The sequence below is a fragment of the Octopus sinensis genome, linkage group LG15 (genome assembly GCF_006345805.1).
Source record: "Octopus sinensis linkage group LG15, ASM634580v1, whole genome shotgun sequence".
Taxonomy (NCBI): Eukaryota; Metazoa; Mollusca; class Cephalopoda; order Octopoda; family Octopodidae; genus Octopus; species Octopus sinensis.
In genome coordinates this window covers 33,926,657-33,943,530 of record NC_043011.1, presented here as the reverse complement: position 1 = coordinate 33,943,530, position 16,874 = coordinate 33,926,657, and the positions used below count along the sequence as shown (strand labels likewise).

Below are 16,874 nucleotides of genomic sequence, written 5' to 3'. Positions count from 1 at the left end.
TTTTACTTGTTTCAGTCATTAGACTGCGGCCATGCTGGGGCACTGCCTTGAAGAATTTTAGTCAAATGAATTGACCTCAGTATTTTTCTTTTTGAGCCTGGTACTAATTTTATCAGTCTCTTTTGCTGATCTGCTAAGTTATGGGCATGTAAACACACCAACACTGCTTGTCAAATGGTGTTGGGGGACACACACACAATAGGCTTCTTTCAGTTTCTGCCTACCAAATCCACTCACAAGACTTTCGTTGGCTCTAGGCTATGGTAGAAGACACTTGCTGAAGATGCCACACAGTTGGACTGAACTCAGAACAATGTGGTTGGGAAGCGAACTTCGTACCACACAGCTGTGCCTGCGCTTATGTATCTAAGTTGTATAATTATTATTATGAAAGGGTACTTTAGGGCTGAAACAATAGCACCATATTTGATGGACAACTAAAGACTACAATAGCACCATATTAAATGGACAACTAAAGACTACTTGATAGTTGAAGTTGCATTCTTTATATTGGTTTGAACCAGGTCAACTTAACCCCTCATCCTTCTGGAAGTGATAAAATAAATTTCAGCCAACTGTGAATGATATAATAGAACTGTTCTCACGAGAAATTTGAGTTCTTGTATGCAAGTTTGAAAGAACAGCAATAATAACAAGTGCCCTCAGAGAGCACAAACCTCCACCAAGGCAGCACCAACATCCTCTCAATGATTAGCCAGAGATGGCTTTTAAAATGAGACTATCTGAAATATACTTGACTGCTCTCACAAATGAGAATACTAAAAATGAATCCGACTGCTCTCAAAAATTAAGTAATAAAACAGGAAAAATAATCCAGAATCCTTGTCATGTACAGGATCAATCCCAAAATCTAATCAGTTTGAGTCAGTCATGAGGCCAAACATCCCTGAAAGTTTCATCCAAATCCATCCAGTGGTTCTTGAGATGTCTTGTCCATGGACAAACAAACACACAACTGAAAACAATACCTCCACCTTTGCTAAGGAAGAGGTAATAATCCTTTCTACTATAGGCACAAAGCCTGAAATTTCTGGGAAGGGGCCTAGTTGATTACATTGACCCCAGTACTCAACTGGTACTTAATTTATCAACCCCAAAAGGATGAAAGGCAAAATTGACCTCAGCAGAATTTGAACTCAGAACATAAGCTTGCTACCTTAAATAATAATAATAAAGGCAAAAATCCTCTGGGACTTTGACTTCCAGACAGACAAAGTGTTTGAATACCAATGGCTGGATATAGTATCTTTTAAGAGTGCCTAATAACTGTTGTGGCAGTGCCAGGAGATCAGCATGTTGTCATGAAAGAAAGAGAAAAGGTTGACAAATATGGAGATCTGAAAATTGAGATTACCAAAATGTAGTCAGTGTAATTGGCAAGCTCCATTCTTGCCACACTTCAGGCCTTGTATCTATTGTGGAAAGGATTGTTATTTATTTCTTGTAGTTTTACATTCTTAGTTCAAATTCCATCAAGGCTAACTTTGCCCTTTATCCTTTCTGGGTCACTTAAAGTAGGTATCAGGTGAGCACTGGTGTTGATGTAATCCACAAGATCTTATCCCCAAAGTTTCACGTCTTGTACCTATAGTAGAAAGAATTATTATTGTTGTTATTATTATTGTAAGCTAGAGTTTTTATAGAAATGTTGATGTATCAGAAATAATGCATTTCTCTTAGCTCACCTTCAACAGTTCTATGGCAGATGTTCTTGACCATTCAAGCTTTCAGTTCCTTGGTGGTGTCTGTCTTAATGCTACCTTTGGCATTCTGTCCTGATCCTTTCTGAGTGAGTTACCTGGCCATCTGAGCCATTGGTGTTTAATTTCAAAGACCACTCAATTGAACCAAGTGTGTAACATGACCCCCATCAATTAATAGTTTGTTGTGCTGGAAAATGAAGCAGATTTTTCTCAGGCACTTATTGTGGGAACCCTTTTTCAAATGTTCTTGATTTAGTGGCTTGAGTATTGCGCTCATGGATGTAAGATTGTAGACTGGACAGTGGAGTGTGTTTCTTGAGCAGAGCACTTCATCTCATGTTGTTCCAATTCACTCAGCTGTAATTAAGCTCCAGCAACAGTTGAGAAGTTAACTCTTCAATGGACTAGCATCTCATTCAGGAGTTAGTGTTGTAACATATACTGGTTTAAGCCCCAGTTTTATCATCCCTAGGTCTTGTGATGGATATAAGTCTAAGTAAGTCACATATTTGGCTTGATGTATCTGGGACCGAATAAAAAAAACAAAAAAAAAAAATTAGCATACTAATTTAATTCAATACTATGCCTGCTCCCCTTTAAAAAATAAAAAAAAAGTATCGTTTTTGCCTGTTTCTGCTTATTCTGCCTGAATATTAACTTAACCCTTTAGCATTCAGATTCCTCTTACTCTGTTGCATGTAATGCTTATTCATTCACATCATTTTGAATTAATCATGCATCAACTTATAGCCATGAGATTTCAATGATGTGATTATTTATTATTAGAATGATGTTGTAGGATAGGTATGAGAGGCCGGATCTAATCGGTGCTCACACATAAATCAAGTTTGAATATTTGGGTCAGATATAACCAGTTTAAATTTTAAAGGGTTAAAGATGCAAATTCTTTGGAATTTTCAGCCACTCAGACTGTTAATTAGACTATGATTATGTATTTCATTTCATCAAACAAGTGGAACGTTGCTGAAGCTATTGAGAGATCCATCTTATATAAATTTTAATATTTCTCTCAGACACTGCGATATGAAGAACCTGGTGTTAAAACTCAATATACATATGCTTCAGAATGAAACATTACTTGAGTACAGAGCAGTTATAAGAAATTTGGATAACAATGGAATAAACAATTGTTATGGACTTCATTAACTTACATGTATATACTTGTGTTACATGTATGTACACAAATATAAATGTTTTTCCTTAATAAATTGCATTTCATCTTTGAAGCTCTGATGAAACTATAGGGTGATACTCAAGCATTCAGCTATGAGTGCATTGCATCTTATAGTAGAAACAGATGTAAGCTTATGGAGTTCATAACATATTTATTTATTTCTTTGTCATCCCAATGTCTGAACATACGTACATACATACAAACGTACATACATATGTACGTACATACATACAAACAAACAAACAAGCAAACAAAGTCTTCTGTGGGGGGAACTGATCAAAAGCTAATGATCTGTTGGAGGATAGGGGAAAAGATACAAAAATCAAGTTGCTACCACCCTGGGGGAATGCAACATTCCTCCTTCAGATCTGGTGACCCTTGCTGTGGATCAAAGGAGATGGCAGACCATCTCTCATCAAACTTGTGAAACTGTCAAGACAAGGCATCATCAATGGCTCAATGAGCATCAAATGAAGCATGCTGTGGCTACTGCTAGATCACCTCTGATACCCAACTCATCAGTTCCTTGTCCAACCTGTGGAAAAATCTGCAATTTCGTTTTTGGTCATCACACACATCAGCCTGTTCACTAACTGTGTTTGGTACCAACTTGAAGGGATGCTGTTGTTCTAAGAGCTCAGCACCTCTAATCTACCAAAATAGCTATATATATATATATATATATATATATATATATATGTAAAATTTAAGAATAGGATAATATATATATATATATCCACTCACAAGGCTTTGGTCGGCCCGAAGCTATAGTAGAAGACACTTGCCCAAGGTGCCACGCAGTGGGATTGACCCCGGAACCATGTGGTTGGTAAGCAAACTACTTACCACACAGCCACTCCTCCACCTGTTATATATGTTTTGAATAATGAATTTCAAAAATCTCTGACTTAACAAACATTTTGTTTGATGAAGTTATTCATGATAAGCTGGTCAATGTCATTCTCCTCTCTTTCCCTTTCAGAACCAATTTCCTTTTTCTCCTCCCCCCCTCCCACTTCCACATGCTGTACTCATCCTTTTTATCTCTCTCTCTGCTCCTCTTTTCTTACTCTTACCTTTCAGCCTGTTTTCTTATTTCTCCAGTCCATCCTGCTGTCTATCCTACCCACTTCTGCCTCCCTATATTTTATTTTATTTTACTGTTTCATTTATTAGATGTGGCTTTTGTTGTTGGATATTTTTTTTGATTTATAAAAAAAAAAATTGTTTTTTCTTATTTTTTTTGCATGATTTATTATAATTATTTTTGCATGTTCTTCCATTTGCTTTTGTTATCATTTTTGGATAGTTAAGTTTACTTTTTCTTTTTACATCTTTAATTATTACTTTTTTTTTTCAAATGATGATTTTTTTAACCAAGATAAAAATATAATGGTTGTGGCACTGGATGGCAGAATTGGTAATGTCATTAATAAACTTATGTTAATTTGGTTACATATCTTCATATTCTGAGTTCAAATTTCGCAGAGGTTCGACTTTATTCTTCATTCTTCCAGTATTGATAAAATAAAGCAATAATATGCAAGTGTTGAGTTCTAATAACATTTGAGAACACCCCTCTATATTTTGAATTCAGATCCTTTTGAGATCGACTTTACCATTCATCCTTCCATCATCTTCAAAATAAAGTAATAGTGTACAAGCAGAGGGGTTCAATGGTTTTTGGGTATCTCATTTTATCTTCAGAGTTTCAACTCATGCCAGTAGTCCAACCCATGCCAACATGCAACATAGACGTTAAGTGATAAGTTCAAATTATTGCGTGATTGACTTTACTTTGTATCCCTTCAAGGCCAATATTGTAAGCACTAGAGACCGACATGATTGACTGTACCCTTAATAGAGGTTCTCAATATGGCTGGTGTCCACTGCTTGACAAAAACTTAGGAAAAAAAATATAAAAGAATGAAAGAATAATTAATTTTTTTTCCCCTCATAATATGAAAGGAAAGTTCTTGATGAATTTTTTTTTTCCTGCTATGCAGTAAACAGACATCAACTGTCTTGCTGCCTTGTATTGATTCGAATAAATAAACAATTATTTAATTTATTTAAAACTGGTATAACTACAAAGAAGAAAACAAACTGTTAAGCTGTTGTTGCCAAGAGCTGTGGAGAGGCAGAGGTGTGGGTGGAGGGACACAATTGGTTGAATAGAAAACAAAATACTCTGCAACATTTAGTTTCATCCCTGCTATATTCTGAGTTCAAATCCAGCCAAAGCTGACCTTTTTTTGTTTCTGGGTGACAGGTATCAGTGAAATAAATGCTAATCAAGAACTGGGATGGGAATATTTGATGTTAATGCTCTTTATTCTTCATGAAGACATTTGTGGCTCTGTTAGGAATCAGAAATCCTTCTCATTTTCGATTTTGTTGACTTTAGTAATGCTTTTTTTTTATTGTTATTATTGTATATTTATTAATTAGCTTCTCTTCAGGAATGATATAGTTTACAAAGCTGGGGCAGAGATGACTTTTGAAAAACCTGCTGTAAAGGTTTCAGAAAAAGTGAAAATACAATAATAATGAGATCATCATCATCGTCATTATTATTATTATTATTATTATTATTATTAAGGTGGCTGAATTGTTAGTGCACCGGTCACAAATGCTTAGCAGTATTCATCTGTCTTTAAGTTCAAATTCCGCTGTGGATGACTTTACCTTTCGTCCTTTCAGGGTTGTTGAAATAAGTACCAGCTGAGCATTGGGGTGCTTATAATCAACTAGCCTTCTTCTCCATCCCACCCCACAAAAAAGAAAAATGTTTCCAACCTTGTGACTAGAAGTAGAAAGGATTATTATTATCATTATTGTGTGTTCTAACACAACATGCTACTTTAAGTGGTGTATATTTATCTTTGGGTATTAAAACCACCTCTGTCGCTCTACTATTATAATTGTTATTATTTTATGATAATTATAATTATCATCATTATAATTATTAAGGTGGCGAGCTGGCAGAATTGTTAGCTCACTGGACAAAAAGCTTGGTGGCATTTCTTTCGGCTTTTCATTCTCAGGCCATTTCTGATTTTCAATTATCAAAATGGTTCCTCTATTTTGTAAACTATACTATTCCAGAATAAGGGTGTTTATTTATTCATTTATTTATTCATTTATTTATTTACTAATTGAACTTAGCTGGAAAGAGATTCTGAGCTTTTTTGCATGGCATTTTACTGACAATTAGAATGTATGTTGGTTCAATAAGCTTCTCTATAAATTCTGTAGCAACTGATGGTTTGTATGTAAAAACAAATATCACCTAATAATAATATTAATAATAATAATAATAATAATAACAACAGAACATAAAATTAAGATTTTGATTTGATTTTTTTTTAATATATACATTGCTTGTTTTATACTGCTTGTATATGTGTGCGCATACACTGGGTGTACCATGCATTGGTAAAAAACAAAATGCAATGATAAACTTGACACCGAACAGTAAATGAAAAACAAAAGAAACGCAACACAGTGCTCAAAAATATCTACACATATTCAACTGGATTCATCAAAGAGACAGGCCATTCAACAATACTGCCTTCATCCCTCAGGAATCCATACAAGTGACAGCATGCTGGGATAAGGTGGTCCCCAGCAATACCACATGCCATATTCACAAGGTAGTTCCAGATGAGTAATTGGCACTATAGGGCTTGTGCCATCTATGCACAAGCCATAGATCAAGTGAACTAAGATTCCTTATAATGTTGAGTATCACATTATCACACAGTTCTCTCGGGTCTTTGTTGGGGCACAAACTGCCCTTGTATCATAATAAGACTTGTGTCTGACTTCCTTGTGTGACACATGTCCATCTGTTTAGTTGACTCTGCCACCTTTGACCTGCTGCTTGCTGACGTCCCTCATTGATCTGGTGGGATTATTGTTGATGATGTCCTGAATTTCCTAGATGAACTTGGCCATCGTGATGACACCAAACTACCAAAAAAGACTTCTTTGTTTTTCTTCATCAAGGATGGCATGTCCCTGCCAGAGGCTTCCACCTATTTCCAATTCCTGATCACAAATGACCCAGTCACTTTCAGGAAGCTAGTGATCTCCAAGCTACTGTGGTTGGTGACCAAAGACATAATACTTGACTTCCTTTGCATTTCCTCTGTCCAATTGCAATCTGTCATGTTGGTGCTGTTGATACATTTACATCTGAAGGAGTAACATGAAGCAATGTTGCCTAATATTTTTAGATCTCCTTCCATTTATAGTTTGTTAAAGTTTACTTGCAAATATACACGAAAGCAGCAGTAACAACACCTACTACAAACATTAAGCCTTTTTTCCCTGCTAAAGGAGAGTTTAGCCAGTGGTCCATGCCTCAGTCTTCTTATTGTATTCATTACGGTTCTCTTTTTGTGGCTGTGTGTTTATAGCTGGATGTTCTTCCTGTCATTAACCCCTTTAGTCACCCCTTATAACGTCTTGCAGGGATACAGTGTGCCTGTGTGCCTATTCTAAATCTAGAATGCAAAGTGCCTATTCTTATCTAGGCTACACTGTCTGAAAAATCGACAGGATGGCCATAATTGAAATGCTTTTAGTCACATCATCAGCTTTGAGGCAATAATTTGCAGCTGGATGCTTTTCCTGTCTCTAACCCTTATTGTCACCTTTTGCAATAATATGCAAGGAGTACACATGAACAGACACACACATGCATGTGCGTGTTTATATATATATATATATATATATATATATATATATAAAATATACATATACACCCATACATTGAAAAATTGGTTTGTATGTTCCATCCTGTTTTGGTTACTCAAAATATTTAATATTTGTGCAAAACTCACACTGGTAATCTTGTATTGCTTTTCTTCATTATTTCTTTGTCTCTTTTGCTCTTCGTTAACAACACTTAATTAGTTCATTACTCGATGAAACAACTATGTCAATCGTTCATTCACTGTTTGCTTCAAGTTTTCTTTTTTTTTAAATTTTGTCGTTACATTTTTTCTAGAAAGTCTGTAATTGCTGGTAGTTTAGCTGATTTAATTTGAAATATTTAGTGGAGTTTTATATTAAATAAATTGCTTAATCACCAATATGTTTTGTGGGTAATGAATTTTGTTATTTTGACTTTCAAAAAAAAAAGAAAGAAAAAACAAAAATAATTAGTAAAAATTATAATGAAAGTGTTTTAAATGACATTGTTTTGAATTTTGAAATTTAGGTAAATAAAAAAAAATTTGAAGAATTGAAATATAATGTACAAAAATAAGTATATCTTTACACACACACACACACACACACACACACACACACACCTTCTCCTTGACTTACGACCTCTGTGACTTACAACCACAAAAAATAAACGTAGTTTTTACAAACATTCAAGATGCTGTGCATTATAATCGTAAAATACATATGGAAAAAAAAGAAAATAAACTATTCCAACAAACCTCACCATGTTCCTGAAAAAACCATCCACTTCAATCCAGAACATGACTGTGAAGATTAAACATTTATTTTCAATTGCTCTTTTTTCACAGGAACATTTTTTTCTTATTGTATGTATGTGGAATTTCATTTGTATTAATTTTCATGTTAATTTTAGATTGTATTTTTGCTTATAGTACAGTAGAGTACATATTGTGTATTTTTCACATTATGTACAATAATTATGGATTAAATTCTTGTGTTTTATATTTTTATAACCCGTTTGAATGAAAATAGTGTTGAAAAATAAAATCCAACATACAACCAGAACAACCTACGACCTGTCAGTTGGAATTGATCTTGGTCATGAGTCGAGGAGAAGATGTGTACAAAATATGTATACTCATACACATATATAATCTGCTAGAATAAGTACTAGGCTTACAAAGAATAAGTCCTGGGGTCGATTTGACTGCATGGCTGCAGTCAAATGACTGAAACAAGTTATATATCTATATATATCTATATATATATATATATATTATATATATATATATATAAAATATACATATACACCCATACATTGAAAAATTGGTTTGTATGTTCCATCCTGTTTTGGTTACTCAAAATATTTAATATTTGTGCAAAACTCACACTGGTAATCTTGTATTGCTTTTCTTCATTATTTCTTTGTCTCTTTTGCTCTTCGTTAACAACACTTAATTAGTTCATTACTCGATGAAACAACTATGTCAATCGTTCATTCACTGTTTGCTTCAAGTTTTCTTTTTTTTTAAATTTTGTCGTTACATTTTTTCTAGAAAGTCTGTAATTGCTGGTAGTTTAGCTGATTTAATTTGAAATATTTAGTGGAGTTTTATATTAAATAAATTGCTTAATCACCAATATGTTTTGTGGGTAATGAATTTTGTTATTTTGACTTTCAAAAAAAAAAGAAAGAAAAAACAAAAATAATTAGTAAAAATTATAATGAAAGTGTTTTAAATGACATTGTTTTGAATTTTGAAATTTAGGTAAATAAAAAAAAATTTGAAGAATTGAAATATAATGTACAAAAATAAGTATATCTTTACACACACACACACACACACACACACACACACACACACCTTCTCCTTGACTTACGACCTCTGTGACTTACAACCACAAAAAATAAACGTAGTTTTTACAAACATTCAAGATGCTGTGCATTATAATCGTAAAATACATATGGAAAAAAAAGAAAATAAACTATTCCAACAAACCTCACCATGTTCCTGAAAAAACCATCCACTTCAATCCAAGAACATGACTGTGAAGATTAAACATTTATTTTCAATTGCTCTTTTTTCACAGGAACATTTTTTTCTTATTGTATGTATGTGGAATTTCATTTGTATTAATTTTCATGTTAATTTTAGATTGTATTTTTGCTTATAGTACAGTAGAGTACATATTGTGTATTTTTCACATTATGTACAATAATTATGGATTAAATTCTTGTGTTTTATATTTTTATAACCCGTTTGAATGAAAATAGTGTTGAAAAATAAAAATCCAACATACAACCAGAACAACCTACGACCTGTCAGTTGGAATTGATCTTGGTCATGAGTCGAGGAGAAGATGTGTACAAAATATGTATACTCATACACATATATAATCTGCTAGAATAAGTACTAGGCTTACAAAGAATAAGTCCTGGGGTCGATTTGACTGCATGGCTGCAGTCAAATGACTGAAACAAGTTATATATCTATATATATCTATATATATATATATATATATATATATATATATATATATATATATATATATGTATATATATAATTATTTGGACTTTGGGTATATGGTTAGTGGTATGCTGATTAAAGCATTTTCACTGTTTAGGCTACCTGATGTCATCCATATACACATACATACATCATAGTGAATGCAAGTGGCCTAATGTTTCAGCTGTTGCAGTCATGATCGCAACATCATGCTTTTGATTCCCAGATTGGGTGATACATTGTGCTCTTGAGCAAAACACTTCATTTCACATTGCTCTGCTGTTACTTCAGCATCTGATTTGATGGAGAGAATGAGCTAACATACAGCACAAACATTTGATTGCTATAAACAAGTCATCTGCACAGGTTGTCCAGCAAGAAGTTACAGAACACTCATCTGTTGTCTCTGTTAGATTACCCAAAATAAATACACATACACACGCACACATCACATAAGCATATATGTGTGTGTGTGTGTGTATATATATATATATATTATATATATATATATATATAAAATAAGTTGTTTTAGAAAATGCATAACATAAATGAAGGAAACTGAAGTATTGTTTTGTTAGTCTAACTAGCTAACTAGAAATTACTGATTAACTAACAGAATGATAACAACTTGATGATGATAATAATAATAATAATAATAATAATTATCAGACTCCAACTGGAAACCATATATAATTAACAAAAACTAAGTGTATAAATATAATTAAATTCTCTCAGTTGGTGTTTGCATGTGTTTTGTAATATTTTTTTTGCTTTTCTTTATGGATTTTTAAAATTAAATTATTGTTACTTTTTATAAGAACATTTTCTTATATAAACTGAATTCTTTGACTAACATATATAATTTTTTTTTCATTTTTAATTTATCTTCTTTTTAGACCGGACAGAAACAGAGTAAGAAGCCAGGTGGGTCTCTCTTTGTTTAATCAAACACTGTAGAATATTTTTATCTTATTCTTTTCAAATTTCTCTTATGAATATTTGGATTTTTCTCTATTAACAATGTTGAAATAATTAGAGCATGCAGCAATTTGAAAGTCTAATTCTAATGTTAGATGTTTATATATATATATATATATATATATATATATATACACACACATACAATGTATATGTGTGTGTATATATATATATATATTTATATGTGTGTGTACACACACGTCTTTGTGTCTGTGTTTGTCCCTCATCACCACTTGATAACCGGTGTTTATGTGTTTATGTCCTGGTAACTTAGCAGTTCGGCAAAAGAGACCAATAGAATAGGTACTGGGTTTAACAAAAAACAAGTACTGGTGTTGATTCATTCAACTAAAACAAATTGTCCAAGGTGGTGCTCCAGCATGGCCGCAGTCTAATGACTGAAACAAGTAAAAGGTAAACGATAAAAGGTAATTCATAGATGCTGACTGGAACCATTAACGACCATAAATATTTATACAAAGAGTCAAAGAATGGAAGAGGAACAATCTAGAGGGACTTTCAGGGTTATGCTGGAAAGCGCAGCTAAACTGTATAATATTACTTTAGGAGGAAGTATATTTGGGTAAACAGTGAAATGTTTTAACACTGGATAATAAATTAAAGTTGTATAAGAAGGAGGCCAAATCATAAAGTAGGTTGAAATTAGTGAAAGCAACTGTAGCGTAAGGAAAACATTGGGAGGTTTAAAAACAAACTAAAAATAACACACCTCAAAAGATTGCTGGTTTTCTTGTTTTGTTTTCCATTGAGTTTATTTACCTGTATGTATCACACATACACACACATGTATACCCAATTACATAATTGGTTTTCACTTAGCTTTCGTCTACCAGTCAGATTCATTCACAAGGCATTGGTTGGCCCAGGGCTACAGTAGAAGATACTTGGCTAAGGTGCTACTCAGATTGAACCTGAAACGACATAGTTGCAAAGTCAGCTTCTTAACCAGACAGCCGTGCCAGTACCTATATATGTTTTATACAAAGTGGAATATTAAAAACTGACATATTGGATTGTAGTAGATTATTTAATCTTGTGGCATTTGTGAAACACTGTGTATGGGTTTTTTGAAAATTTAGGCCTCAAAAATCAGGAAGTACATTATACATGAACTTTTACAGCAGGTAGATCAGATCTGAGAAACTGAAGCTTTATTAGTTTAAATTGGGATAAGAAAACATCAAACAATGATGATGAAGTTAAGGATGTTTTTGGTTGTTGTTTAGCTTGAGGTCAGCTCTGACCAAACTGACCTTATGACTGGAAATGTACCAGTTATGCCCATCCCAATTTTTATTTAGGCATATTGCATCTAGAACTATTGATCCATCCATCTTCTCTGCCTACTCTTCCAGGGAGTGTTGTGGATGTAAAGTCCTCAGGCACTTCCTCCATAGGATCCTATCAGAAGCAAATGTCATTACATGTTTTCCAGCTGGATTTCCAAGCATGTCCAACTGAGACTATGGATATCATCCAACCATCACATTCTTGGCCTACCCCTAGGTCTCCTGCTGGATAGCTTGACTTGAAGGATCTGTCTTGCAAATCTTATATATGACTCTCTAATCACATGACCTTAGTGCCAGAGCTGGGACCTCACAATGCAAAGAAATAACAGCTCAACTTGGAGAGACTCCCTGCTCTCTGAGCTATGCACCCTGTCAAGAAATGCTATGTCAGAGATATTTTGGAGGAACTCCATTTTGGCCACTTGTGTTTGTGATCATTCTCTTTCCATTATTATTCAACATTCTTGACCATAGGTGATGGTAAACACAAAAACTGATTTGAAGATTGGAGATTTGCCCTTTTTTTCCCTCTTTTTCCCCTTAACGATCCTCTCCTCTCTTAATGATTAAATGCTGTGGCTGGTGCATTACTGTGCCAGAATCAGCAATTCTAACCTCCAATTCAGCTTCTTGCTTTTCATCACTTATGAAACTAAGAAAAATCCTTTTAAAGCAATAAAAACATTTGACTGCTGTTTCCAACAAGTCAAGCAACCATGTAGAGGCAAAAAAAAAAAAAAATTAAAAAACTGATACAATTCAACATTTTATGCAAAAATGTGAATTTGAAGAATTATTCAACTTATTTTATAATATATTTTGTAATATAGAACTAAAGTATTAAAATGTATGCATATTGGTGTGTGTATATTCATAAATAATTATATACCAACATATATAATTATGCAGGCATATTCATAAACACATCTATTTGTACACATTTCTCTCTCTCCTTCTCTTGATACACACACACACATGTATTTGTATATATGTACACAAATTCACATCTGTTTGTCTATCTACACACATGCGCACACATTTGGCTATACATATACACAGTTATATACCTATATGCATGTGTGTGTGTGTTCCTTGTAATCATCAAAGCTATATTTTTTCTTGCTAATTTTTTTTTTCCACCCTTCACCTGAATATTATTTTACTTGTTTTAAATTTCAGAAATTGCTTCCGTGATTGCCAGTTATACTGCGACTGGCCCTGAGCAACTGTCCCTGCAGCCAGGCCAGTTGATACAGGTGCGCAAGAAGAGTCAAAGTGGCTGGTGGGAAGGTGAATTGCAGGTAAGACAATAGCTGTGTTTGTAGCATTAACAGATTGAGTGTCAGTGAATGGCCTAGTGGTTAACACATTGCACTCATGATCTCAAGGTCATGAGTTTGATTCCCAGACCAGGCTGTGTATTGTTTTCTTGAGCAAAACACTTCCCATGTTGCTCTGTGATCACTTTGGCATCTGATGTCTTACACATTGTGCACTGGTACAGGCAATGTCTGTCTGATGAAGGGAAGTAGGTTCATATACTACACAAACATTTGACAACTATAAACAAGTCATCTGTGTAGGTTGTTCAGCAAGAAATTACAGAACTGTCTTTTCTCTGACTTGAGAGACCACCGTTAATAAGGGTTTCAAATTTTGGTGCAAGGCCAGCAATATTGTGGGAGGAGGTAGCTCAATTACATTACCCCCAGTAAGTCCAACTGGTACTTATTTTATCAACCCTGATAGGAGAAACAGCAAAGTTGACCTAGGCAGAATTTGAATTCAGAATGTGAAAATGGACGTAATGCTGAGACTACCATTAATAATGATAAAGGTTGGAAGTGGTGTCAGGGAAATGGCTGATATTTATAGGAGCGTTAAAGTTGTTTTAGTATGATGTTAGTAGATCGAAAATGATATTAATGAATCGACTGATATTTACAGGTGTGTTAGTGTTGTGCTGGTATGGTGTTAGTGTATTGAGAATGGTGTTGGGGAATTGTCTGATATTTACTTGAGTGTTAGGGCTCTGTTGGTATGGTACAACGTGGAGATGCTGCATAGTGTAAGTGGTTAATGCATACTAGGTTAGACAGACAATACCTTTGAAAGAAAGGACTCTGTGACGGAAGTGGAGCAAAGATGACTTGAGAACACATTGGTGACCACATTGGTGCCAGTGTTATGTAAAATGCACCGGTGCATTCTGTGAAGTGGTTGGCATTGGGAAGGGCATCCAGCCATAGAAACTATGCCAAAGAAGGCAGTGAAGCTTGGCGCACTCCTTGGCTTGCCAGCTCCACAAAAGCCCTGTCAAACTGTTCAACCCAGGGCTTTATGGAAAATGGTCATGAAATGGTGCTGATGACACTCTGTAATTGAGATACATGTTAGTTTAGAAGAGAAAATAAATGAACTTAAAATACATGCTAAACATAGTGATGCTGCTGCTACTGTTAATTAACCCCAAATTAACTTTGGTCCAGCAAACCTCTAACCAAAGGTTCACTCTCCCAGTGCTGTTTCCTTTCATTTACTTCTGGAACATCCTTTGGATGCGACGGCAAGGCAGACTTACAAACAAAGCCTTGTGAAAAAATGGTGAATCAGCTACCTATTGAAACTCAGATCAAGAAGAGTAAATAGGTTTGGCAGGGCACCCAATGGGAACTTTTACTTCCAACATTACAAGATAAGCTCTCTAATGGACACCTCAAGGGAGGTGGAAGCATGACAGACCAAAAGTAATATGGAGAAGGTCCATTGAAACTGAAGCACTAACAGATGGTGACAGTGAGGGACAACTGCAATGGATTGTCAGAGATTGAGATTGAGTTCTCTTTTTGTTGCACTCTATTCCTCATGGAGTCAAAGGATTTATCAACATTCACCTGTGTCTGTCTTCCCTTTTTTTGTAAGATGGTGAGATGTGATTTGAGGAGGTTGGGCTGCTACTTTTAACAGGTCAAGCAAAAGTGTAGACGCTTCTTCGGTGGGTGGCTGAAGGGGTACAGGGGCAATAATAATGGCCACCAGTGAAAGATATTCTGGAAGAAAGTATGGAAATAGGAAGGGTAGACTTAATGTGTATATTTACCAACATTTTCATTGCTAAATGCTTTTAATAAATTCCTTTCTGCTTTTTTGTTCTTTTTTTACAGGCCCGCGGTCAAAAAAGAAAGATGGGTTGGTTTCCTGCAAATTATGTGAAACTGCTTGGCTCCTCTAGTGCACGATCAACTCCTGATCACCATCAAGGGATGTCTCCTAGCCCTCAGCTGCAGACCATGGTATGCTATAGCATAATATTTAATTTCTTGATAATACGTTGTTGATCTATTTGCAGCTTTATGTCATGTCTGCATGGAACATAATCCTTTTTTTTTTAAATCACGTCTAATGTATTAGAATTTATGAAAGTTCCTCACACGAAATTTTCTTTGCTGCCTGTCATATTTTTCTGGATCTATTGATATCAAACGGAAGTTAAAAGCACAAGCAGAAGGTCAGCTTTGTAAATACTGTTTTAAATGTTTATGTCAGTGTTCATTACAAAATACCTGGCCTAACATTCTGTGAAAAGCTTCCCTAGGAAGCTCACATTCAAATTTGCCTCTGAAGGTTGAATTTCCACTTAATGGCTGGCAGACACTTTGACCAACAGTAGCTGTTAACCCTTGCTAAGTATGCCCCTCCACCCCACATATTATGCAGTCTTAGTAGCCGGAAAAGATTTCAATCAAGAATTGAAATGTTCCTTTGTAGCTGTTTCCTGCTTTTCTGTCCATGAACAAATTGAGCTGATACATTCTCTCTCTTTTTACTCTTTTACTTGTTTCAGTCATTTGACTGCGGCCATGCTGGAGCACTGCCTTTAGTCGCGCAAATCGACCCCGGGACTTATTCTTTGTAAGCCCAGTACTTATTCTATCGGTCTCTTTTGCCGAACCGCTAAGTGACGGGGACGTAAACACACCGGCATCGGTTGTCAAGCAATGCTAGGGGGACAAACACAGATACACAAACACACACACACACATACATATACATATATATATATATACATATATACGACAGGCTTCTTTCAGTTTCCGTCTACCAAATTCACTCACAAGGCATTGGTCGGCCTGAGGCTATAGCAGAAGACACTTGCCCAAGATGCCACGCAGTGGGACTGAACCCGGAACCATGTGGTTGGTTAGCAAGCTACTTACCACACAGCCACTCCTGTGCCTATTGTTTACATTCATTGTAACATGTGGTGTTGACTTACAAATCTGTACTTAATCTCTGTAGTACATTATAGCAGTTAACTGAAACACTAGCATGATGCAGTCCTTGGCCCATTGAATCCTGTCAAATCATTCATCTCAAAACAATACTAAATTCCGACAAAAACGTACACCTTCTGTAGTCATTGTTCTAACTGTCATATGAAATAGCTACTGGATAA

At 34.9% G+C, this 16,874-nt stretch overlaps 1 protein-coding gene across 13 annotated transcripts in view; it reads left to right on the top strand.

Annotated features, from left to right (window-relative positions):
• LOC115219624 (intersectin-1) overlaps window positions 1–16,874 on the top strand; it is a 424,167-nt gene that overhangs the window by 217,247 nt on the left and 190,046 nt on the right. For all 13 annotated transcript variants that reach the window (XM_036509616.1, XM_036509621.1, XM_036509620.1 and 10 more), the window contains 3 exons: window positions 11,024–11,051; window positions 13,598–13,719; window positions 15,583–15,711. In XM_036509616.1, coding sequence (XP_036365509.1) covers window positions 11,024–11,051; window positions 13,598–13,719; window positions 15,583–15,711 — 279 coding nt within the window. The remainder of the gene's footprint in view (window positions 1–11,023; window positions 11,052–13,597; window positions 13,720–15,582; window positions 15,712–16,874) is intronic.